The sequence below is a fragment of the Carassius auratus genome, chromosome 15 (assembly GCF_003368295.1).
Source record: "Carassius auratus strain Wakin chromosome 15, ASM336829v1, whole genome shotgun sequence".
In the NCBI taxonomy this organism is placed as follows: Eukaryota; Metazoa; Chordata; class Actinopteri; order Cypriniformes; family Cyprinidae; genus Carassius; species Carassius auratus.
The window spans coordinates 9,760,819-9,786,957 of record NC_039257.1 but is presented as its reverse complement, the minus strand read 5'-3'; the positions used below and the strand labels follow the sequence as shown (position 1 = coordinate 9,786,957).

General features: G+C 36.1%; 3 protein-coding genes across 4 annotated transcripts; 1 reads left to right on the top strand and 2 right to left on the bottom strand.

The window, feature by feature from the left end:
• The first annotated feature begins 265 nt into the window (after window positions 1-265).
• LOC113115009 (protein NPAT-like) lies at window positions 266-10,721 on the top strand. Of its 2 annotated transcripts, none has more exons than XM_026282194.1 (17): window positions 266-481; window positions 753-929; window positions 1,044-1,049; window positions 1,136-1,214; window positions 1,298-1,338; window positions 2,339-2,551; window positions 2,637-2,712; window positions 2,813-2,936; window positions 3,034-3,125; window positions 3,226-3,307; window positions 3,389-3,485; window positions 3,575-3,685; window positions 4,989-6,302; window positions 6,451-6,560; window positions 6,672-6,762; window positions 7,303-8,570; window positions 9,909-10,721. In XM_026282194.1, exons 1-17 carry the CDS (start codon window positions 445-447, stop codon window positions 9,987-9,989), a joined length of 3,999 nt encoding a protein of 1,332 aa, XP_026137979.1. In that variant the 5' UTR covers window positions 266-444; the 3' UTR covers window positions 9,990-10,721. The 2 variants fall into 2 exon arrangements, with proteins under 2 accessions (XP_026137979.1, XP_026137980.1); XM_026282195.1 differs by having other exon boundaries at window positions 267-481; window positions 753-871; window positions 989-1,049.
• Window positions 10,722-14,605: 3,884 nt separating this feature from the next.
• On the bottom strand, window positions 14,606-18,177 carry LOC113115532 (matrilysin-like). The gene is made up of 10 exons (XM_026283117.1): window positions 17,712-18,177; window positions 16,969-17,207; window positions 16,722-16,870; window positions 16,523-16,648; window positions 16,272-16,430; window positions 15,977-16,148; window positions 15,537-15,670; window positions 15,294-15,450; window positions 15,101-15,204; window positions 14,606-15,008 (listed from the first exon to the last, which is right to left on the bottom strand). The coding sequence occupies exons 1-10, from the start codon at window positions 17,841-17,843 to the stop codon at window positions 14,908-14,910; spliced, it is 1,473 nt and encodes a 490-aa protein (XP_026138902.1). The 5' UTR covers window positions 17,844-18,177; the 3' UTR covers window positions 14,606-14,907.
• Window positions 18,178-20,512: 2,335 nt separating this feature from the next.
• LOC113115008 (tumor protein p53-inducible protein 13-like) lies at window positions 20,513-25,500 on the bottom strand. Its single transcript, XM_026282193.1, has 9 exons — window positions 24,934-25,500; window positions 24,477-24,548; window positions 24,361-24,396; window positions 24,135-24,193; window positions 23,548-23,626; window positions 23,336-23,464; window positions 22,760-22,966; window positions 22,009-22,636; window positions 20,513-21,914 (listed from the first exon to the last, which is right to left on the bottom strand). The coding sequence occupies exons 1-9, from the start codon at window positions 25,024-25,026 to the stop codon at window positions 21,799-21,801; spliced, it is 1,419 nt and encodes a 472-aa protein (XP_026137978.1). The 5' UTR covers window positions 25,027-25,500; the 3' UTR covers window positions 20,513-21,798.
• Window positions 25,501-26,139: the final 639 nt, after the last annotated feature.

The following is a 26,139-nucleotide window of genomic DNA, read 5'->3' as shown; positions in this document are numbered from 1 at the left end:
TATAGTGTGTTTTAAACACAAGTTAACTGCATATGAATGTTTAATGTAATAAATACAGAAAACAATAAGACAAAATCTGTCTATCATACATGCTCGCTGAATAATAAAATGTAAATAAATAAATAATAACGTAAAGTGCTTATACATATCAACGTAATATAACGAAAAGAAAAGAAAAGAAAAGAAAAGAAAAGAAAAGAAAAGAAAAGAAAAGAAAAGAAAAGAAAAGAAAAACTACATTTCCCTGTACTTCCTCTCGAATATTACACAAACAATATCCGGGTCAGATGAGGCGAATTTCCGCGCCTTTTCGTAGTCGAGATGGAAGAGAGGGTTGAACAACCTGCGATATTTCAGCTGTATTATCACATTATGGACTAAATGAAACTTTAATACGCGTGCTTCAAATGCAGACGATTTGGTGAGACAGGATAACATCAAAGTATGTTGCTTCCGTCCGACGTCGCCAGACTTGTGCTGGGTAAGTTCACTCTTGTTGTGTCTCTCTCTAGGAGAAGCTAGCGAGCTAATACTTAGTTCCTAATTACAATATATGTAATTATGAAATTTGTCTCCAAATCTGCTGAGTAGTGGTAAATATATAGACCATTACGAAACTGAGACAACTGTTTTGTTCTGAGCTCAGTCAGTGCGAGGCTGTGACGTGTCAAAATGCTGAGATGAGTGATAACAGTAATGACTGATTTATCTTATCTTATCTAAGTTATGTGTCATTTACTTTCAACTTTTAGGCTACCTGCAGCAAGAAGGGCTCACTGCCACAAGCCGAGCCTTCATCTATGAGAGTCCAAGCCTGAAGGAGTATGCGGAGCACAGCTCAGAGGACGGGCTCATCCCTGCCTGTGTGTTTGTATGTGTCGAGTTCATGATTGATAAACACCATGGTGGTAAACATCAATACATTACTGGTGTGTGTTAAGAAGAAATGCTTACTAGATAACATTTGTCGATTATTCTTTTTTTCAAGTCTCTTTTTGGAAAAAACCTGATTACGATTTTAAATGAATATGTTGCTGTTAAAGCAAAAGGTGAGTGCCCTTAAATGTAAATGATATGTTTTGAGATGCACAGTGGATCTGTTTTCATTGTAATCTGTTTGCCATTTCTTCTGCAGAAACAAGTCAAGAAAATCAAATCCCAGCTGTGATGACGTCATTATGGAAAAAGATTGACTCTACACTCAACCAAATCAAGTGAATTAATATTTGTTTACATTGAATGTTTTTTTTTTTTTTTAAGTACCGTATTTATTAAAATCTTTCTGTATTGTCCACAGGTCTCTGCAGAATTCTCCTGCAGTGCAGCTGAATCAACGCCGTGAGTTTTGCTTAATGTTTGATAGAATCCGTGTTCTTGATGAATTGGATTTATTGAAATTAGGCAAATACATTATAATAGATATATAACACAAATATATCTACTGTTCAAAAGTCTTAGGTCACTAGTATTAAGTCGGTAGTAAATACCAGTTTACATTTCCAAACATTATTTTTGACAATAACTGTAATAATCCAGTGAGATTTTTGTTTGCACGAGGAGTCTGACAGTAGTCAGTGCTTCACACAGAGATCTGATCTCATCATCATCAGTCTGTCTGGAATAACATGAAGAAACAGAACAAACTGAGACAGACTCAATCCAGAAGAACTGTGGAAATGTTTTCAAAACACTTCAAGAAACCTGCAAAGCTACAGTACTGTGCAAAGTTTTAGCCCCTTTTGTTAAAATGCTGTTAAGTGAGGATGCAGTCAAAAATAATGCCATAAATAGATTTAACTTCTTTTAACTTAACTAAATTAAATCAACCTTTGGTGTGACCACACTATGTGTTGAAACAGGTTTTTGTCCTAGGTGCACTTGCATTGTTCTTCAGGTAGCTTTGCAGGTAAGTTTTGGAGATGGATAGAAATAACTGAATTAAAACCATTTTTTGTTGGTGAAAATACTAGTGGCCTAAGACTTTGAACAGTATTGTAAATATGGCACGGAATTTAAAAATATGTACACAATTAACACACACACTGCTGTTTAAAAATGTATGCTAATATTACTTATTTGATAAAAAAATACAGTAGAAACTGCATTATTTTAAATATTTCAAATATATATATATATTCATTTTTTCAATAGAACTTTTAGAAAGTATAGAATTTATTTGAAATAGTATTTTGTATCATTATAACTGACTTAACTGTCACATTTGATCAATTAAATGCATCCTTGCTTAATAAAAGGATTGATTTCTTTCAAAAATCTTACAGACTCCAAAACAACAGTATCGTAATTCAAATATATATTCTTTTTTTCTGAAACTAAGTGCGCACTATGAATAGCATTCAAAATATGAGGCGTCAACAAAGACCATTGTCGGCAACACAGTCTCCCATCATTGGGCTCCCGCCCGGGACTCCAGCAGTTCAGTGTGTCCCCAGCACTGTGTCCACCCCTCAAGGAATGCTGGGACATTCCACCCCAGTGTCTTACTCTTCCCAGCCTACCAGACCTTCCACTCTCTATCTTAGTCAGCCAGGTGAGTCCTGAAAAACATGTTTGAATCACACTTTTGTATGATTTAAGTAAAAAAAATTTCATTTTGCTATCTTACATCTTCATAGGGGAGTCACCGTTGCAGATACTGGTTACTGATAACAGGCTGAATCCAGGACCTTTGTCTCCAGCCCGCAGGAAATGGTAAGATGAGTGATGTCAACACCAGAAATATGTTGCAGTTTCCCTCTTTCTATCTTTTCCAGGTCAATCTGTAACTAGATCAATCTGTTTTGTGCTGCAGTGACTCGCCGAGGCGGAGAGGAGGTGGTCAGTTGGGTGCCAGCGGGATCAGCAGAGCCACCGTAGTGTCCAGCACTCTCATTGTGGAATCTCAAAGTGAAGAAACCGGGACGGAGAACTTATCTGTGAGTCAGGCTGATTCATTTCTCAAATTTTCTTTTTTTTCATTACTTCTGTGTAATTGACAATCTTTTTTTTTTCTTTTCTTTTTTTTTTTAACAGCAAATAGTTATAGAAAATGCCAGGGAAAAAATTCTCAGCGATAGATCCTTACAAGAAAAACTTGCTGAAAACATCAACAAAATCTTGGCAAGGTAAATGCTAAATAATAGGCAAGGAACAACTTAAAAATACATTAAGAAAACAACAACATTAAAATCTTACTGAACTGATGTTGTATTATCACTTTAACAGTGATAATAGTCCTCAGACATCAAAAGCTGCCTGCAGCACTGTGGAACAAGAGCAGTCGATTGATGAAATCCTGGGCCTCCAGGTGTGTGAATGCACATCTTTTATTGTTTGTTTTGAATATGTTGACAGCCAAATCAACCCTTAACCTGTAAAATTGTTTTAGGGGGAAATTCATATGTCTGATGATGCCATCCAAGACATATTGGTGCAGACAGAGTCAGACCCAGCATTTCAGGCACTCTTTGACCTCTTTGACTGTGGTAGGTTTAAGCAAATTCTGCTATTAAAGCCAAACTGATTTTTTTATTATTTGTAAGGTCTCACTGATCACCTTTCATATTGTTTGAAGGGAAAAGTAAAACGCCTGAAGGCAGTGAACAGGCTGATGGGAGCTTCAGTACTTGCACCAGCGCACAAGAGAGTGATGAGACCGGGCATGTAGACAGATCTCCTGAAACCGGTAAGATGGCTCAGCTTTACTTTGTACATTAAAAGTGTGTACATTTAATTATATGAACAATTAGGGGTTTGGAACCTTAATAAAAATAATATCTCGATATTTCTGGGATTTTATAGTTAACGATAATTAGACTATATTTTGAGTGTGTTGTTGTTTGAGTGTGTGCTCACATGATCTTAATACAATTTCTATTAATTCTCCACTGAATTATGTAATCCGTAGTGTCCATTTTCTTCCCTATTTATTATTATTTTTAAACTTGAGTGAAATCTATTTCTACACATGAAATATGAAAGCAAATAGAAATGATTATGATGAAATATTTTCTGTATGTGTTGTATGTAGGGATGCACGATATTGGATTTTGGCCGATATTCGATATGCCGATATTTTCAAAATAATTTTGGCCGATGCCGATACCGATATCGATATATATACAAATATATACTGATATATTTAAACTTTAATTTTACTGAAGAGAAATCCATGTATCTCTTCTGTACTGATTCTACCATAAATTTATTATTTTACAAATGTAGACAGACATTCACATCTGAAAAACAGGTCAATTATTTCACTTGGAGAATATCGGTTTGGCTCATCGGCAGAAATATTCATATCGGCCGATACCGATAATGGTCATTTTAAGCTTTTATCGGCCGATACCGATATTGTGCCGATATTATCGTGCATCCCTAGTTGTATGCTTCTCATTACATGTTACATTTATAACATTAAAGGACGTTTATGACCATAAGCAGTGTGGCATTATTAAACACAAAGAGTGCTTTTCTGCCTATTAAAGAATCAAAATACTCAATATCGAAAATGTTATGTTTTTCTTTAAGTCTCCTCTGCTCACTGTAATTGATAATCTGATCAAAAATACACTACAACAGTAATATAATGAAATATTACAATTTACAAATAGTTTTTTTAATATATATATTTCAGTAAAATATATATTTGTATAAAATATATTTTAGATCTCAATATATTTAAAAATAATTTATTCGTTATGGCAAATTTTCAACAGCCATTACTTCAGTCAAGATCTCTCACAAATGATTCTAATATGCTTATTTGATGCTTGGGAAACATTTCTTATCAGTGTTAAAAACATGTTGTTTTTGGGAAACTGATACATTTGTTTCAAAATTCTTTGATGAAATAGAATTTCATCCTTGTTGAATACAAGTATTTTCTTTAAAAAAAAATCTCACTGACCTCTAACTTTTCATTCCAGAGACAATATATTGTATTGTATATTGTATGATTGTATGATTTTATTTATGATTTTAAGGCACTGGACCGGAGGATTCCACATCAGGAGGAGAAAGTAGGGTACAAAACCTAATCAACCAGTCTGAGTCAAAAAGCAAAAATAAATCATCCAGCCTTTGTAATGCGACAAGGTCTGCTTCTACAGCTTTGCAGCCACGTATTGTAACCAAACAAACTGGACAAGGATCCACAAACTCCAAAAGAGGACTAGCCAGGACTAGAGTTTTATCTGGTAATAAACAATCCAAAGGTGACACTTCAAGTTTGAACGATAAAGCAGATTCACGTCCAGCTGACCAAACCGTATCAAGCTCTTCTTTGACAGAGGAAGGACTTGGCATGGAGATAGATGAACCAGAAAATGAAGCTTCTGAGAGTGTAAATATCCAGCTAGTTACTCTGGAAAGCTTAGACGCCAACGAAACATCAAATCACAATAAAAGCAGTCAAGTTCCTGTTTCAAGTAAGACATTGCAAACCACATCCACAACTGAAACATCAAATAGCGTATCTGTGAATGAGTCTGGGAGAGTGGCAGGAATGACCATTGGACAGGATGAAGATATGGGAACCTCTTTATCTATTCAAAGTTACACCGTGCCCTCATCTTGCTTGCCTCAACCTGACACAGACATCATATCTGTTAAAACGGCTTCTCCACCCTCTACAAACAAGACGCCTTCAACTCCTTCCAGCACTCCAACTCAGTCCAGTACTGTCAAAAGCAATCTTCCTACATCACATGCTTCATCTATCACCGCTACGCCATGCATTTCTGATGCCCCAGCCAGGGATCCTGATCCTATTAAGACTGTTTCTCTAAAAATCATCATCAGTGATGAGCAGGACAAGGTCTCAACTGATGCAGCACTGAACCAGGCAGTTTCAAGCATCACCAGTGACCACATCCCCACCATCTTCCTGTCCACTCCTGCCAAATCACCTGCCAAGACTTTGGCCACAACCTCTGCGGTCATAACACAAGAGGAAACTGCTCAAGCTGTGAGCTGCTTACAGGGGGTAGAGGGAGTTGGATCATTCGGAACACCTACGAGGAGTGTGCAGAGTAGTGGACAGTCTGCGTTGGGACGTCCTGCAGGTCAGGAAACCGGTTTTATTCAGCTGTTGCAAGCTAACCCCACCTTTGGGCCTGCAAACAGCCTTTTTATCGTAACCGATCCGGCTGCTTCCGAGCAGCGGTCAAATGTTGTGCTGTTTCCAAGTAATGTGCCTCAAGGGACCGTGTCTTCAATGCCGAATGTGGTAACGACTCCACCTCGCCAGAGGACTGTGGTGTCCATGGGAGCAAATGTCTCTCAGACCTATTCGCCTGGTGAGTGAAGAGTTAGTTTGATTATATAAGGCTTTTATTAAGGTTGTATGTTTCTGTGTTTATGTTGAGATACTCATTTGCAGACTTTATTTATTCTTTTAAGGGATTAAGGGTGCATGTTTGAAATTCCAATTGATAATTTTTTTAGGCTCCACAATCATCATATCTTCTCCAGTTCAGCCCATGTTACAAAATGTGATGCTTCCAGTATCTGTAATGGGGCAAAATACTGGAAAACTGGCAGTCCTTCCGAATCAGGTTAGTAACTTTGAAGTGTTCAGGTTTTGTGACAGTATAATAGTTTTATTCTATTTATAATTACTATATATTTTCTTCTTCTTATTATTATTATTATTTATTTTTTTACAGATGTTGACTTTGCCATGTTCAGCCACTGTAAGGCAGCCTGCAAAAGTAATTTCTCAACATAAATTGGCACCCAAGGAAAACACAGACATGAGTAAGATGTTTTTTATTCTATTTTTAATGTATTAAATATTGATAGAAATGTATGTAATTATAAATAATTTGTGTACTAATGTGTTTATATAAGTACATGTGTATATGCACATCCTATATATATATATATATATATATATATATATATATATATATATATATATATATATATATATATATATATATACACACACATACATACATACATACACACACTCACCAACCACTTTATAAGGTACACCTGTTCAGTTGCTTGGTAACACATATTGGCCAAGGGGCTAATCACACTAATGACTCAAGACAGTTAACAAAAGGATGCACTCCACTGTGCTGAGCGAGAGAGCGCTTTTCTGCTGTCTTCAAGTGATATCGGAAATTTCCTGTCTCCCTCTTGTGAAGTCGTGATTATGAGCATGATGCATTCTTTTGTTAAAAATAGTAGTGAAAAGTACTGATCAACATCTTATCTGAAAGTTATGTTTTTTGTAATGCACGTATCTGGATTATTCAACAATGTAATGACTTGTTTGCTGATTTTCAGCTAAAACTGGCACCCCTGGGTCTGGTCAAGTGCTTCCCCAGACCTCTGAGCAACAAAAAAGTGTGAGCGCAACAAGTCCCAGCCATCGGCGGATACTTTGCTTTGACATCACACCTGAAGTCACTGAAGCCGGCCAGAATTCTTTACAGACAAGCACACTCACATCCTCTGCGGTTACTTCCTCTCCAGCTCAGCAGGTTCAGGAAGAAGCTACACACACTGAACCGAAACAGCCTTTAGTTTCTGATACCCGCAAAAGAAGAATAGAAACCGTTAGGTTGCCAGAATTAAATCCCAAAGTGGGTATAAAGAACTCTGAAAAAGTCACCATATTTCATCAACAAAAAGAAGCCCCAAAAAGCAAAGTAACTGAAAGGGGACCAAATCCAATTGTATTATCAAATGCCAAGTCTTCCAACAAAACTGCCATTGAGCTAGAGGCTCTCGTTAGATCAGAATCACCCAAAAAATCACAAGCATCACAGAAGGAAGATGGCAGAGTGGTTTCAAAATCATCTGCTCCAGGGATAAAGCAGAAACCATCAGGCAACACAAAGGACAACAACAAAGAAGAATCTCATGAAAAGAAGCAGTTAAAACCAGCAGAAACATCCTCGGAAAAAAATTCCTTACAGAACTCTCCAGGCATCACTGCAAATAAAGAAAATGAGCTGGGGAGCTGTCAGACACCTGTCCACCCCACTGAGGATCTCACACCTTTTACGGAAAAATCTACAGCACCAGAATCAAGCAGCTCCAGTAAAACCTTATCCAAGACAAGCCCTCTACCTAAACAGGCTGTTGAGATGCTGCAGGACACACAAGGCCAGGCTCCCGCAGCCACTCCGCCGAAGAGACCGGTGGCCGGATGTCCAGATCTCCCGCTCCCGAGAACACCTGGACCAGGACGTGCACAGGAGGAGCTGACGGATGGATTGAGAACCCCGTCCCGACAAAGGCTCAGGAGGGAGGGTGAAAGCACACCGAGGCATCTTCCCCCTCCCGCTACACCTGACATCCCCTCCTGCAGTCCTGCCAGCGAGGCGGGGAGTGAGAACAGCATCAACATGGCCGCCCACACTCTCATGATCCTGTCACGCGCCGCCAGGACAGGAGGTCCTCTGAAAGACAGCTTGCGTCAAGAGGAGGCCAGTGCAGGGAAATCTGCCATCCCCAAAGGAAAGAAGCGAAAGCAAATTGAATCGAGCCCTCCTGCAAAGAAAGAGTTACAGCTTTCCAGCTCCTCAAGCAGTCAAAAGAAATCAAAGGTGAGCTGGTATTTTATTGATTATTTGTAAAAATATATCAGGGCTCGACATTAAGCTTTGACATGAGCTTAAATCCATCATTTACTTGTCTGAGTAAAAAAAGTAACAACGGTTTTTTTTTTGGGGGGGGGGGGTCATTTCATTTATTTTGAAGCAGTCTCATCAGTGCTCTATCAGGTATTATTTTAATCAGCATATTTTTGATATTTGCCTTAAATTGATTGCTGTTACACAGATAATATTTTCCTAAACTTAAGTGTACATTTCTCCATTTACGTTGAATTCTTACATTGAATCAATACATTGTTAGAATAATAAGAGATTATGATTGTTACTATTGAAATCAGTATCAACAAACTCCATCTGTCCAAATGCATAATGTTATTAGATTCATGTTTTACTTTTTTGACATACAGATATGAAATGATGAAAACATGCAATGATACTTTTAAATATATAAATCAAACCACCAGTAGATGGTGTCAAGTCACTTTCTTAATGAGTGAATCTTTGATTCAACCGATTCATTAAAATGGCTGATTCATTCAATAAATTAAGCATGTAACCGTTTTTATAAATGGCTCACTGAATCATTGACTCATTTAAAAATTAATAATTTAGTAACAAAAGGTTTGTGTGTTGCTTGCAAATGCGCGACTGTTCTGCTGTGTCTTTGCTTAGAACTATTTTTGTTAGCGAAATGGAGCAAAAATGATACATAATGTATAAAATTTATATATATATATATATATATATATATTCCTATTTCCTATTATATATAACTTCCTATTTCTTGTTTATGAAGTAGTGATTACGAGCTTGTTGCATTCCTTTCTGTTAAAAATATAAAATGCTAATACTTAAAATATCTAAATAATTTGATCGGGAGCATCCCCTCCTGTGATCCATGATTTGTCTGTATGTTTATTGACAGCAATGGACTTTAGATAAACTATGTTAATGTGCGATAAAATAATTTATGTGATGATAATGCGTTATCTTGCCCAGCCCTAATTTTTAGTTGTAAAACTACTCCGTATGAACACTTTTCAGTACTAAATCAGTTAATATATAATGCTAAAATCTAAATCAAGTCACTAGTGGCTGAATGCAATTTCCACCAAAAAAGCATCTCAGACCAGTTATTTATTCCATTTCTATACCTATACCATTTAATTAGTACGTGTCTTGCCTAGACAAAAGACAGCAAGCCGTGAGTCAGCTCATGGCAGTCCAGCCAATCGGAGAAGTTGGACTCATTTTTGTCTATTTGTGTACTTCATCATGCATCATCTGATATGTTAACATTGCTCGGCTGAATTCCTTTTTATTTTTCAGAAACCGAAGAAGCTGCTGGACTCCTTTCCTGAAGACTTGGACGTTGATAAATTCCTGTCATCCCTGCATTATGACGAGTAGTGACGCGGAGGACGAACAGTGCTGCTGGCCACCATTTCAGGGACATAACAAGCCATGTGTGCTACTGAGAGCGATAAAACCAGTCTATTCAGTAGTACCCATTCTGAATAGCTGCTTTCTGGTTTACCTCCAGGATGTGAGATATTGTACATAGACACCATATTAGCCTAATAATCATATTCATACATTTAAGATGCTCATATGAAGGTTTCATTTGCAAAAACGGCTAACCCCATTTTTAACAATTCTCAAAAATTGTGTTTTTTCAATGCGTGTTCCAATTAATCTCAATCAAACTGCATTTGTGTTATTTTGACTAGGTTAAAAAAATAACTTAAAGACAATCTAACAATAAAAACATGATTTTAAAAACTTTGTTTTTGCAAATAAACTCTTTGTATACAGGCCCAAACTAATTAAGCACTCTTCAAAGCAAACAAGAAAATAATTTAAGACTAAACTGTTATTTTTGACTCTATTTGTGGAAGAGTGTCAGTTGAGCTGCTCCATTTCAACCAGCTGTTATTTAGTTTGTTGTCTTTTATATCTTCCATCAACTGCACCATGTGACTACATTTCTGTAAACATTTTCAAGAGAGATGATTTCCTTTGTACAGCCTCTAGGTGGTATTCTTCCTTTACACTATGGAAGGAGAAGTTGAACGTTATTGTTTTCTGTCCTTTAGATGGTTAATTGTATGATGTATTTTAATAAATCACTATTTGATTGAATATTGTATGTCCAGCTGTGGCGTATTCATATGGAGCAGCCCTTCAGCAGTTGAATGCTCGGCTTGACTGAACACCTAGATCTCATTTTTCTTTAACAATACATTTCCTTTGATCATAATTTGTATTGAGCAGCAAATCAGCCTATTAGAATGATTTCTGAAGGATCGTGTGACTCTAAAGACTGAAGTGATAATTGAAAATACAAAAGTTATTTTTTAAAAGTGCAATAATGTTTTTACTGTATTTTTAATTAAATACATAATTGGTGAGCACAAATAGATTTTCTAATATACTGTTACTCAACAGGATTTGGTAAACCAAGAGATTGCACTTATATTGTGGCTTGTGAGGTAAAATGAGGTCACTGGAAAATGAAATGAGGGCAAGCAAGGTCTTGTAAGTGCTGGAGGCAACAATAAATCATTTTCCCAGCTGTTTAACATTCTCTGTAATCATATGCGCTCTGTTATTTTGATAGCTAGCTAATCCAAACTATTTAGGTCAACAAGTCATATCAGAGACGCCATGTCTTAGTGCTTTTTCTTCAGTTGTCCTTCTTGCCCCTTTTTTCTCATGATTTTCAGGCCAGCAGCTCTGCATCCACAGCATCATTTATTTTTTTAAAAGCATTATAATTCAGTCATGACATGAAGATATTGAGTATATGTCAGTAATTTGAGAACATTTATTCATTCACTGACGATTCTGTTACCACGTGAAAGATTCCAATCTCTTGATACTTTATAACTAAACTTATTTAACATTTAATATGAGTCACAATAGTCAATCACACAATTGCTTTTTGTGAACAGATCTTCACATTTTCAACTATTAGCAGCCAAACCAAGCATTTGTGTTCATAATGTGAAAGATGAATGCCTTTGATCTGCAGAAGAGATGAACATGCCCTGTTTAGAAAAACAAAACAAAAATCATGCATGTACAGTAATTCCAGGGAAAATTATTTTACAGAGAACACTAGTAGAAAATTATTCAGTCCATTACCACTGAGTTCAAAAGCTACATCTACTTTCCCAACAATTCTAGGCCAATCCCTATGAGTTTTCCTTGGAAAACCACAATCCATCACACTTATTTTCCCATCATAAATAATAAAAAAAAGGAATGTTCTCTATAAATGAATAAAATGAGAGTTATCGGATAAACTTTTTCTGGAAGAAAAGCATTACATTTAGGCATTTTTAAACAATATGATCTTTAGATCATGATTTTGGAAAAAATAAAGATGTTACCTGAAATATATGAAAAAAATATGTATTTCCATATTCAATGACATGAACAGCTGCATCTATTTGTTTCACTGTATCTGGAAATCCAAATTCATAGATGGAGCTAAAATAGCACTTTGACTATATTTATGACCTAGTAGAAGAGTAAATATTTACACTATTGTTCAATAGCTTTAGGATTTTTTAAAATGTTTCTTATGGTCACCAAGGTTGCATTTATTTGATAAAAAAAAAAAAAAAGTGAAATATTACATTTTAATATTTTTCTATTTCAATGCATTCTAAAATGTAATTTATTCCTTTGATGGAAAAACTGAATTTCCAGCTGCCATAACTCTTGTCTTTAGTGTTTAATGATCCTTCAGAAATCCTTCTAATATCTTGATTTTGTGCTGAAGAAACATGATCATTATCATTCCCGAGAGAAGAGACGCTGTTTAATATTTTTGTGGAAACCATGATACAATTTTTCCAGGATTCTTTATTTCAAAAGAACAATTTATTTGAGATCTTTTGTAACATTATGTATGAATTTACAGTAACTTGCTGAATAAATATATTAAAGGTAGGGTAGGCAATGTTCTACAGAAATATTATGTGTAATATTTTCATAGAGCCAAACTCAAGGAGTTCTCCACCTCTTCATGACTGAGGTCAGGGCTATAGCAATCCTGCAGGATTCATAGGAGCCACATATTACAAAAGACATGTTGAAACCGGAGAGATTTAATGAGAGGAATAACAAACAAACAAAATCCTGAGGCTTTTCTCAGTTGATTGCAGTATAACCAACTTAAAAACCAAGACACACTTTAGGTATAATCCATTTATTAAAGGAATAGCCTACTGATATAAATCTGGATGGAAACATTGTAGATATGGATATTCTCTGCCAGACCTGTATGTGATGGTGCTTCTCTTCCATTTGGGCCGTCCAGGATAAAAGCTGAAGTGCTCCTCATCAGGTACTCCACATCTTTTCTCTCTCAGATCCAGAAGATCCAGACTTTTCCGCAGCACTGCTCTGATCTTCTCCTTCATTGAAGACCACACATCTTCAGTTGATAGAATCGCTGCAGATATTCCTGTCAAAAAGTAAATCTGCTTTATTGTTTTATATTTAAGTATTTATGAAATGTTTATCCTTATTTTTATTATTATTTAAACTCTTTATAAGTAATTGTAGCCATTTATTAAATTATTTACTTAATTTATAACAATAAATTAATAATAAGATGATCCATCATTCTGTAATCAATCAATCAAGAACAATTTATATACGATTTATGATTTATGTTCCTCTTATGTTTATGTTTTAACAATACTTTCAAATTTTGGATTATTTTACTTTAATAGTTTTAACAAATTAATATTTTACTTTTACTGTATACAGTTTACCGCTATTAATAAGTATTATGCATGCAAATTATTTGAAATGAAGTTACATAATGATCCAAATAATTATAAGTATTTACATATTAATATCTTTTTATCCCCTTAAATGTCACTCACAGTTTTGAACATGGACTTTTATAGTGCACGTTCCAAAATTAAATTTTTATAATTCATGAATGAAAATATTTTGTAACATTTACATGGTAATGCAATGTCTGATTGAATTTTGACATTGAATGAATTTTGAGATTTTAAGTTTTCAGTTGATAAATAATTTCTGATGATTTCTAAAACGTGATAGAGAAAAAGGCAACGAAGTATTTTTTTAAATAAAGGTCAAAACTCCTGTTATAATTTAGATTTTTGATGGTGCACTCTTGTCATAAATTAATCTATTACTTTTCTTACATAATTTTTTACAAAAAACCTTGGTAAAATATATATTTGGGAGTCTTAGACCTTTCCAACGATATATAGTTTGTCTAAATTAGATTAGATTTCATTGTAATATAGGGAAGTAAATGTAGGCGTCCCGTATTTGGGATGGGGTGACATTTAAAGGGTTAATGTTTTTATTTTCACTTACTGTACAACAACAATAATAATAACTTTTATTCTATTATTATTATTAAGGATTTGTTTGTTTTACAAACCAAATACTGAAATGGTGGTAACTGTAATACAAATCAAACTTTGATGCGATCTGTCCAATAGAAATCAAAGATTATCTGTGCAATAAAATATGTTGGATATATAGCCTTGCCTTGAGAAACACATAATGACAGACAAACCTCAGCTTGATGGATATCCTCTGGGCTCTGAAGACTCACATCCAACACAAAAAGATCCAAGGTCACAACCTGCTCATTTTGACAATGGCAAATTTATCTTCTACTTTTTATGTCGTCTGGGTCTTATACAACTCATGCATACCTTAAGACAGTAAGAAATCACGTGGGACCCAGGCCCTCAAAACAAGAATTTATCGTCAGGCATTTAGTGGCTTTTGTCGTCCACAAAATGAGATCACGTCTAGTTTCGCATCAGGAATCTTAGTGGGTGAAGAGGATTATGATTGTGTCATGATTTTTGGAAAACGATTTAAGATTTTGTTCATTTGGTATATTCTGAAATATTCTTTTTGCATGAAAAGGATTTCCAGAAGTACTTTTATTACTTATTTTATTACAGTCATGAACACACACACCGATTAGTGCATATCCAGGCTAAATACTTCGGTTTACCTCAGTCATGCAACTGCAGAACTGAATGGCAAACACGTTTTTTTTCTTTAGAAGTAATGATACAGTCATAAATTTGAATTGAAACCACATTCTGACTTTTTAGATACATTTGCATTTCAAATATGTTCCAAAGACATTAAACAGTAGATGCATTCACCACATAAAACACAAGCTCACCATGCTGAAAAATACAGTTCAGTACAACATAACTAATGCCATCTTTGCAGCCACTTTTGCTGCATGATTCACCTTTAAAATATAATTGGATTTAGGAACTATTAGTCTAACGAATGTCCGTTAACATCCAAGCCAGGAAGTTGTCTTATCTGCACCAATAATTTCCTTTTGTTTGACGTCATATTCATACACATCGGAGCCAACAAAGAAATGAAGAGAACCTGAAAAAAATTATAGTGACGGATGAAAGTTATGTGAATGAAAATACATGTTAGTTAAATTATAGACCAATTGCAATCAGACTGGTACCTACCATCTTTATAAATTGCTGCACTCAGGGGTCCATTTATTTCTGGGAAGTCGTCAGAAATGTTACGTGGGCTGGAGTCACTCATTGTCTTGTTGTGTTCATTATACCTATGAGAAGAAAAAAAAACATTTGCAGTGTCATTCATTGAGACTGATATTAGTGATATTAAGACTGCTCTTGCATCTTTATAGTTCACCTCCAGTACTGGTGTTGGGTGAAGAACAGGGTGTGTACAGTTTTGTGAATGTGGACTGCAGCATCTATCTGCTGTACCCATGATGGGAACCCCAGGCTGCTGATGTTTTTCGCTCTGCCTTTTACCTGGGATCCTTTCACAGTCCAGAAATTTGTCCCTGCATTGAATGTAGAACAGAAAATGGGTTTTATTCTACACATTGAAGGCAATTCAGGACTACATGATGTCAAACCTGTTCCTTACCGTTGAACAGATATGCTGCTGAGCGCTGGGGAACCCAGTAAGCAGCGTCGATCCGACAATCAATTTTTGGCATGAAATTGCTGATCGGACCTTCCTTTATATCATTTTGATTATTGTGTTTGATCCACAAGTATCTGCAATGGGACAAATAGAGTTACATTTGATAACCTTATATGATAAAAATTACGCATGTGATATAAGCAAGTAAATATTGCCATTGTCATTGATAAATTGATATATAAGATATAAATGCATAATTGCAAGAAATAGTCATAACAGAGAGAAACAATTGCAATTGTGAGAAAGATGCAATTACGAAGTATGAAATCAGAGTTTTGATTTAAATACTCATGTTTTACAAGTTCCTATTATGTTCTCTTCTTTTTATTACTTTCTAATGGATTGTAAGTGGCAGCTAACACTCTATGTGATCAACTCACTTGTCCCTGAAGAAGAAAATGGCTTCTCCCACAGTAGTCACAGCATCAAAAGTCAGATTGGAATTACATGTGTCCTTGAATGACGCGGGGAAATATGAACCACTGTACCAGGGGCTGCTGGGATAGCTCCAGCTAAATCTTGCAGATGGATAGGGCCTTTTGTCCCTTGGCCCTGTTGGACAGAAACAAACACAGACATGTGATCTCTCATATAAATGTGGAAACTGAACACTGCCCCTGTTCCCACAATATCACCATTTCACAGTTATAGATTGTGAAACATGATTTGTTTTACCATAGAGTGTGTTTATGTTCATGATATCTTCACTGGAGAGCAGGTTTTGTGTTTTTCTATTTTTGTACGTCGGATACATCACTGAATCTGGGTTTTGCGAGTGCTTCAGACCAAGAGCATGACCAAACTCATGTGCAGCTACCACATACAGGTTAAACCCTGAAGAAAAACAGTGAGAAAACAAGTCAACCATTTTCTTTTTAGTACTAAGTGTAGTCCTATATTATTTGAGTATGTCTTATTTAAGTAACCTTTGAACCCAGCCGTCCATGCTTCGGCTTCATCAAAATGAACGTCCCCACCGATGCCTTCCCCTGGGCCAAAAGCATGGGCCAGTGTGCCATCCGGACCATCGAAGGGGAAGGAGTCGCCATGTTCTAGGAGTTCATTGCAGAATAAATGAACATCATCTTCGAATTTGAAAGTGCATGTAAGTGGATGCTAACTTACCGTTTCCAACAAACTCCACCATGATGTCCGCCTGGTGTGAATATGACCTCTGGAAGGTGAGAGGGCTGGCCTTTGCCCATGCATCTAGAGCCAACGCGAACAGATCATCCACTGTATTCACTGGTAAGTCACTGGTGTATCTCCCTACACTGTAAGAGTGTACGCCTTTCATTACCAAACATGCTGGAGCGTTACCGTCCAGATTAGGAGCATTTTATATAACGTACAATATAAATATGGTATTTACCTGTAAGTGATGATGTTTTTCTTCCACCTGTTTCCACGTCTGTGACTGTAATCCTCCACATCTGAGACGCCACATCTAGGAGCCGTCATGACAGCGAGGGTGTCTGGGTTCAGGGTTCCCGTCCTGTTCAGCCCAAAAAAGCTCTGCATGTCTTTCAGTTTGGAAGAGAACGAGGGACGACTCCTCCTCCTGCGGCCTTTAGGATCTGCTTGGAAACTGTAGAATTTCTGCAGGTATTTCTACAAGAACATGTGCAGGATACACCACAGTCAACATGAACATCAAATATCATTATATTTCCACCCACTTCCTGTGTTTCATCCACTTGATAAGCTTTACTTTATCATCAATATGCTTTTAGGTTCAAAGGAAAATAAGCTGCATTTTCATTATATTATGCAAATGTATTTTTTTATTTGTATTTATTTTTTTACATGTAAAACTGCAAACATTCACATTAGGTATGAACAAATAGACTGTTATTTGTACATTTGTTCATGTATGTAAAGACCGAATAGATAGAAAATAAACAGAAATAGAAAATACACTTCAATTGTTTCGAACGAAAAATTTTATATTGAGAATGGAATATCATCAATGAGAACACAATATCTCTATTACAGTATTTTTCTCTTATAAATATATATGTACACACACACACACACACACAATGTCTTAACAAAGAAAAAATAAATAAATTGCAAGTATTACCTCCTTGAAAAAGGTACAAATGAGTGACTTACTGTCGCCACGGACAGGTCATTCTGAGCAGGTCTTGTCGGATGCACTGGTCCATCATCTTCCAGTGGTAAAGGTGCTGGATGATACTGACCAAAAAGGCCAAAGGCACAAACCAGACAGAGTAAAACCTGCATCTCCCCTTGGCAGACCACAGAAGCTTCTGAAAATGGCCAGTCCAAGGAGACTTTGAAAGTCTTAGCTGATGGGAATGCCTTTTAACGTATTATTATGACTCAGACAGTGCCAAGACCAGGAAAACCTCAAGCTTAGGGAGTGGTTTGCTCTGGTCACAAGAAAAGAGGGATCCTGTGTAAGATGTGTCAAATTATATGCATCAAAGGCATTTACCTCAAAAAGCAATTCCTAGATTTCACATGGGACTGTCTGAGTGGCATCTAGCATATTTCCTACAGTATTTCATACCCAATGAAATGCCTCTTCCATTAGGGATACCCGTGTGGTGGATAGAATAGAATTAGACTTTTAAAGAAAGCATTCCCCTCCCCCTCCCCCCTCCATCCTCAAATAGCTCTAATGTAAGCAATGTTTTGCACTGTGGAGTGTTGTATCTGGTGATCTGCAGCATTTATAAATGAATGCACCGTTGTTTGTTTTCCTTGCCTTTCCTTGAGAATTTGGCAGAATACTGCAAGTCTAGTTGTGAAAATATTGTTATGAAAGAGTTTTTTAGGAAAATCTGTAGATTCAATAGTTTATGAACAATAATAATACAATCCCTACTATTTTAAAGATTGAAGTTTTAGCCTTTTGCAAATGCTCTTAAACAGAGGGAAAATTGCTTCATTAGTACTGTTAATTGCAATAATGTTATACATCATCACTGGCATTTTATTGCTTGCACAGTTTTGAGACCAATTAGTGAGTCCACTGTATTCATTAATATTTTAGTATGAATTATTATTATTTTTTAATAGGATAAATGAATTTTAATATTATTGGTTCCATCTCATTGCTTTTGTACATTGTAATGGACTTTTTTTTCTTAGCAGAATTTTTAATTACATAGTTAAGATTATAAAAAATAACTTAAACCCAAAATTCGATATTTAATGTCCATCAGTAACAATGTACAGTCTGTCAGTTATTACAGCAAAATTACATTTCCGATGAGGATCAACTGTATATTACAGAAGTCTGTTTCTACAACAGAATAAAAAAATATAAAGAACACATAATGAATAAAAAGTCACAGTCACTAGTCCCCAGTATTTTCTTTATTCTGGTGCAGAACAGGCGTTCATAATATATTATATCTTACATATAGTGATATATGCAGGTATTAGTAATGTTTCCATAGTTATAAGCTTACATTTTCTATCAATTTCTAATTAGTTTTATGAGAACATGACCATGTCTCGACTATCGACAGTGTTGGATTCCAGTAAAGCAGACTTAGCATAAAACCCTCTATAAATACTTTTTGGTGTATAGTGCTAAAACGGGTAACGTGAATGAGTAGGAGGACAGTATTTAAAGAAACATGTAATTGTAAGTTACATGTTTAAAAGACATGTTTAAAACAGATATAATTGTGGCCCCACTGCCTTTTTGCCATAAAATGCTAAAGCGGCTAATTGTAAAATTGTTTGCGGTGAGGAGAATAGATAAAATAAAATTCCTTGTACAATTGGGCTCCGCTTGTAGCACATAAAATACAACATTAGCAGACTCCAGACAAACAAGTGACTGTCTAAAAGGGTGGAAAGCTTTTTCTTTCTCACGTTCATCAAACATACAGGCCGAAAAAAAAAAGGAAAAAGAAAAAACACGTCCTGAAACATGCAACAGTATTTCCCTTCTTGGACACATTGAACCTCACATGGCTGCCAAGAGCCCTGCCAGGGTGCCTTAGAGCAAAAAGGAAATAGCCAATTCAATTTCAACAGAAAGTTTTGCTTTTCCAAGATATCACAAGCTTCATGTTTCAACAGATCTAATGCTTAAATTATCATTCATCGCTGGAAATGCAACCTCTTTAGATTGAGCCGATACGAGCATTCACAGCGACACTGCTAGTTCATATACCGGATTGAAAGGTTTAATTAGCAAATATGTAGCACATATACATCTTTAACAGCTCGCTTCATATGTTTCTATGGCATCTCTTGTTTTCTGCAATGGTTTCATAATGCACAGCCGAAAGCCAATGATCCACAGATTGCACTGCATTCCTTATTTTTCCTTCAAATGACTTCCATTGCACAACTCGCAACCACTCACACTTGCAAAAGATGACCCTGGTTATCATTGAGGCAATCATATGGTTAATTCTGTTGAACAGAAAATGCATTGTTTAGGATTCAGAAAAACCGCTAGGAGATCTAATATGTGGAGGGGTGAGGAGGACATAGGATGAGGATGTTTGCTAAAAATGAGGAGTATTTTGCCTTAATCCTTCAGTGACAAATGATTGCAACCTGGAGTAATGTGACTTCAGTGTGATCTTGAAATACACAAAAATTAACACATATGAAATACTATAAATACTAAATGCTATTATATTATTTTAGCTTAATAATGACTTAAATATAAGTCCCCTTTTGTCATAAATGCAGATTAGACATTTTTCTAGACAAAACGTGTTTTTTCAATTTCATTAGAATCTCACTTAAAAGCGTGAAAATATGTATGAAAACTTCTGATTCAAGGTTCTGCTTTGTTTTCATACTGTTTTGTAAGGCCGCTAAATTCGATTTCAGACGGTAATCGGCAGAGCATTCAAGGGAAAACGTGACAAGAAAAAATTAAGTAAATAAAAACATTAAATACAATTACCACAACACCAAATTAGCAGATTTATTACATTTAACTAATTTTTGGCCTACACCTTTAACCTCAAACAATGGTTATTAATACAAAATATGTAGTTTATAGCCCAAACAGGATCTGAGTTAATGTCTTTATTTTCTTCTCCACTATTTTAGTACGGATCTGAACAATATAATTAGTATGCTACACATGAAAAAGCATTTGCTCAACTTCCAGCAGAGTTACATAATTTAAACTATTCACAGAGTGCCAGTGGTACTGGAGAGCTCTCTACTGCCATCTCCTTGTGTCTAGTCACGTGACACGTAAAGCACAGTCATTCTCACCAACAGACGGGGCTATAGAGTAAAATACCGTATGCGTCATATTCATCCGTGCTCATCATAAGAGACTATTAACGGCAAGGAAATTAAGTTCACCAAAAAAACACCCCCTATTTGACTTTTTTTCCTTCATAAAACAATAAAATAAGATATTTTCGGAAATGTAATAAATAGTCACTAAAATATGGGTTCTGACATTCTTCAAAATTTCGTATTTTGTGTTCCACAGAAGAAAATGTCATACAGGTTTGGAACAACATGAGGGTGAGTAAATGATCACTGCATTTTAGAAATGCACAGTGGGACAAATGTATATCTAAGCAGGAAACAAATGCTGTAATGTGATCAAAACATTCCACATTCCTTCATGCAAGTCAGAATGAAATGGAAATTCACTATCATCGATTTCCTAAATGCATGCTAGTGATCTTATTGTGCAGCACTTAATTCATAAACATGTTTCATTAAAAAAAAAAAAAAGAAAAAAAGAAAAGTCCAAACTAGTCCTTCTGGTGACATATGCCTTTCTGCCTTCACTTTTGAATGCAATGCACATATGTCAAAATCTAATAAACTATTGATGGATATAATAAAGTACCTACCCTAGTTTTTTTTTGATAATGCATTGCACTTTGATGTACATCACAATATGAAAAATATTATTTGTCACTACTTCCATTTCATCACGGCTATAATTTACCAGTATGCTATAACAACAATAGACAATGCAACACACAAGATACACGATGTGTAAATGTTGAAACTAAATGTTAGAAAACTGCAGAAATAAAATGATTAACCTTTATCACTTAACTGTCACTATATGAAATACCAGAGACAAACTGTCTTTTTGAAGTATTGTCTGAATGTGGGCAAAAGCTATCCTTAGCTTCATAAAAAGGTCCGTATTTACTTCATGAGTGCCAACTATTCCAACAGTTTGTATGATTTCTTGTATCTTCACCAGTCCTGTCCATTAGTCAGAGTTCTCCTCATCGCTGGAGTTAGACAAAAGTGGACATTCCCGTCTTCTGTTCTGGCTAGTCCTCCTCTTCCTCCGGCCAACCATCCTAAGCCTCCGCCGGATGATGTCTGGAACACAATCGACACCTCTCATAAGTCTCCATCTATGGGAAAGTGACAGATTTAACGGTTTTGTGCAACATGAACACAGTGTTGTACTTACCACCCACACTCTCATAGTCTTGCTGGTCGTCACGCCAGTAGAGACTGGTTGAAGATCTCCAGTGACGATAGAGGCGTGTATGGAGCACAGACAGGGTGAGAAGCACTAAGAGGAATCCCAAAGCGCCTGCTGCCCACACGGCCTCATCTGTACGTTGTATGGGTATCCTCTCGCCCCTCAGCGGCCCTCCTAAATGAGGAGACTTTGGGGAGTCTGAGATTCCACACTGTCCAAGCTCCCCGCATTCAGATCCTGACCTCTGAGCTTTTGTGTCAGTCTTAATGCGATGCTTCTTACTTTCTGTCATAGGTTTCTTTCTGTCTGTTTGGGATTCATGTCTTTCAGTCACATTATTTTGTGGCAACTGCTTCTCGGTTGTCTTTGAATTGTCCTTTGCAGAACTGAGAGATTGTGTAACAGTTAGCACTGAGAAGGAGGCCATCTTTTTTGTATGATTTTGTAGTAGTGTGTCTGTAAGGTTCAGTTTAGCAGATTCTGGTTTGACGTCATCTTTCAGTTCCACTTCTTCCAGGGATTGTTTGATGACCATCCTGCTCTTCCTGGTTCTCCCTCTGGTCCTCTGTACCTCGATGAGACTGAGAGTCTCCATGCAGCAGTTTTTAAGGAACTAACAGATGAAAGTGAAATTTGGCATAGAAGGATATTATTTGTATTTGTATATACATAAATCGACAGCATTATCATACAAATCTCGATTGATTTATTGGTCAATGTAATGCAGTTTCTTCACCTTTAGTCTCTCCACTTTGGACATCTCTTGACTGGTGTTCTCCGGTTTGTCCATAGGTGCTGGTTTTGTCAAATATAGATTGTACTTTGCTCTTTGGCTTTTATTAGTCAGACTAATATTGGAGGAAATGGCAAACAACCAATCACAAACCCCCAGCGTGACGCGAGACATCTCTAGTGAGCGACCCCACGAGACCACCGCTAAAGGCTTTCAGAAAGATAACAGACATGAGAAATTTGTCAGAAATGGTGCTTTTTAGATAAACAGACAGATAAATAACATTTTATAGAACGGCTCAATTTGCTACTGGTAGTTTATGCATTAGGTGTTGTTAACTAATTAGTCTACACACAGTACAATAATGTTTAAATAACCTTGCTGTCACAGTAATAAATTATAGTTTTAAATACAGTAATTTTGTTAAAACGATACCAAAGAAATATGTTATTAATGTCATTAATAGTTGTTTGATGTCAGTTCCCTTCTCTTTCCACAACTACTGTGGTCATCCAGTGTTTAATGTAGACACCTGTGTTACACAGTCGTTGTGGTGAACGGTGACAGCGAATGACTCACTCTGTGTTGGCTGAGCCAGGGGTGAGGTGTGAGGATGTAATGAGACAGACACGAGCGAGCCAGCCCCGTCAAACTCCTGCGAGCTTCCGCTGAGACACACGGGTGATACAGAAACACCAGCGCTCCATTCTGTCACAAACAACACGTGCAGAGCTTATCAAGTTATATTCAGTAACAACTTTAGCTATAGAAATGCTGTGACTGTGCATTACTTTGAGGTTGTGTAGCCATCGCTGAGGAGGGCAGTAAAGATACTCTCCACTCTCTGCCTCAACAGGCCGGTAAGGACCACTGAAAAATAGTAAGTTACTTTAACAAACACAGCTATGTAAAATGATAAACTACACATTTAAACAGGGTTAGACATTATTATCGAATATCGTTTCTTTCTGTTAAGAGTTGGCGCACGTGCATTCTTATGCCAAAGCGGACAGAATACAGTGCCAAAACCTTTACAATTTCTAGTAGTAGTTATTACTTACTACAGTACTACTGTATCAGTCCAGTTTGAGAAAATGACTTATGTGAGTCGTTCTTTTTAGCGAATCAAACGTAGTTCGAATTTCGAACGAATGACTATTATGAACTGCTTCTTTTTAGTGAATCAAAAACATACGATCAAAGTGCAGTTCGAATTTCGAACAAATGACTCTCATTCGTCGATTCAAGCACACACATTTATTCTGAGACTCAAAAAGCCCAGAGAACTGTTAATGGAGCTGTTAATGAACCAGGATAGTTCAGAGGAATCGGAACTGGAAGCAGATAAGGAATCACTGATAAGAGGATCAGTGCTTACTGGGTGGGTATGCGGTCATTGTATATTATGGGTGTCTCCATACAGATGTGACCAACAGCCTGCACAGGACAGAAAGCCAAGTTAAAAGATACTTTTATTAATAGTTTTTTCGTTACTCTAATCCGTTGATATGATGGACAAACAGCATGCAATCTATAATACATAGTTTATTTGGTCATTACATGGTCTTACTTGAGAGTTAATGACCTCTTTGAAATTAATTTACCTTTATAGTATGTTTTGTGTCAATATCAGGCATATTCTGCAATAAAACGGAACATCTGTCAGCTATGTTTTTATCAGCAGTGTGCATTTGGTTTTGTCCAATAAAATATATTTTACCGTCTGTGACTGTGGCCAAAGCTCTTGACACAAAAGCTCGTCAGGTCCTGGTAGGTCTGTGACCAGATTTGTCTGAAATAATTGTATATGATACAAGGTAGGTTATGACACTGGTTATGACATAGATTTTTTTTTAACACCATAGTCCTAACAATTACGGTTAAAAATGCAGACATGAGAATATTATAAATAAATGTAGGCCTAAAATTTGAGTAAATATTAATATAAATACATTTTTTATTATTAATATTCAAGTAAATATTGATGATTTCATTTAGTATTTCAAAATAATTACATGAATGGGAAAATGTTTCATGCGGTTTTAGATGATTTTGTAACTTAGCAGGATTACAGCTGTCCCTGCTTGTCATGTCAATTATTATTATGGTTATAATTTGATTAAACGTGCATGCTGAGTTGTTCAGAGTGAACTGAACAAAAGTCTAATAATGTCTACCTTGCCATTGTCGCAGTGTGTCAGGCTGGAAGGACAACACCGTGTCATACAGAGACAAATCAGTCCAGACAGGATGATCACTCGACGGCTCATGACTTCATCCGAGTGCAGTCAAATACATTCAGTACGGTAAGGTTTACTAAATCTCCGCCACATAATCCCAACACCCTGCACGACTTTATAAACGTAAAAGTCTGTGTTCAAACGCGTCTGATGATCCATGCTGAGCTCCACGATCCACACCTTCACTGTTGGAAAGTTAGTTTTGTTTACTTAGAAATACGAAACCAAGTTATAGAAAACGGCATCGCAATTTGTAATAAAGCAGAATAGAGCCGTCGGATATGGTTTGAGGTCTTCGGTCCTTATATAAACAACATCTGAAGTTTTTCTTTTGACAAGTTAAAAGTCATCAGTCCCCTGAATCGAAATATCGCGAGCTGTAACCTTAGGTACACCTTCCATTCACGCACACGTCTTCTGTTTATAATGGTCTGTACAGCCTGAGATCACGTAAACTTCATACACATAATAATGTGAGGAGTGTTCATGAGCCTTCAGGGGATACACACACACACACATCTACGGTGGCTCGCATGGATCGAAACTCGTTATCGACCTTTAGAACTCCTTGACGTCATCTGCCAACTTGTTAACTAGGAAGTGTATTATTTATTAGTACAAAATGTTATTGAAAATTGTTGTAAGTTGTTTATCATAAATAAATATGAAAAAAAGCTAAATGTCCCAGTAAAGTGAGAACTTGAGTAAAAAAATTAAATTAAAAAGCATGTGAATCTAAAATGGCTTAGTTGGTTAACAAAGACCCAACAAAAAGTTTATTTATTAATTTATTTTGTTATGGTTGTTTTAATGCAGTAGTTTTATCATATGACTCATTTAGCTTCTTTTCAAAATGAGTCATTGTGTTTCCTTCTGTACACAATGTAGCACAAACATATTTACATTTGTTTTTATCATAATTCCTGATATAGAGCTTAATAATGCATTAATAATAGTGCATTTAAACAATATTAATTATCAAAGATGTAAAAAAAAAAAACAAAAAAAAACAACAACAACAAAAAACTGGTAAATTTAGTATGGTTGTAACAGATGTATCAGATGTGGAATCTTCAAACTCTGTAAATGTTGTTATATCAGTGTTATTAAACTGCCTTCTGCTGTGAAATAGTGAATAGATGA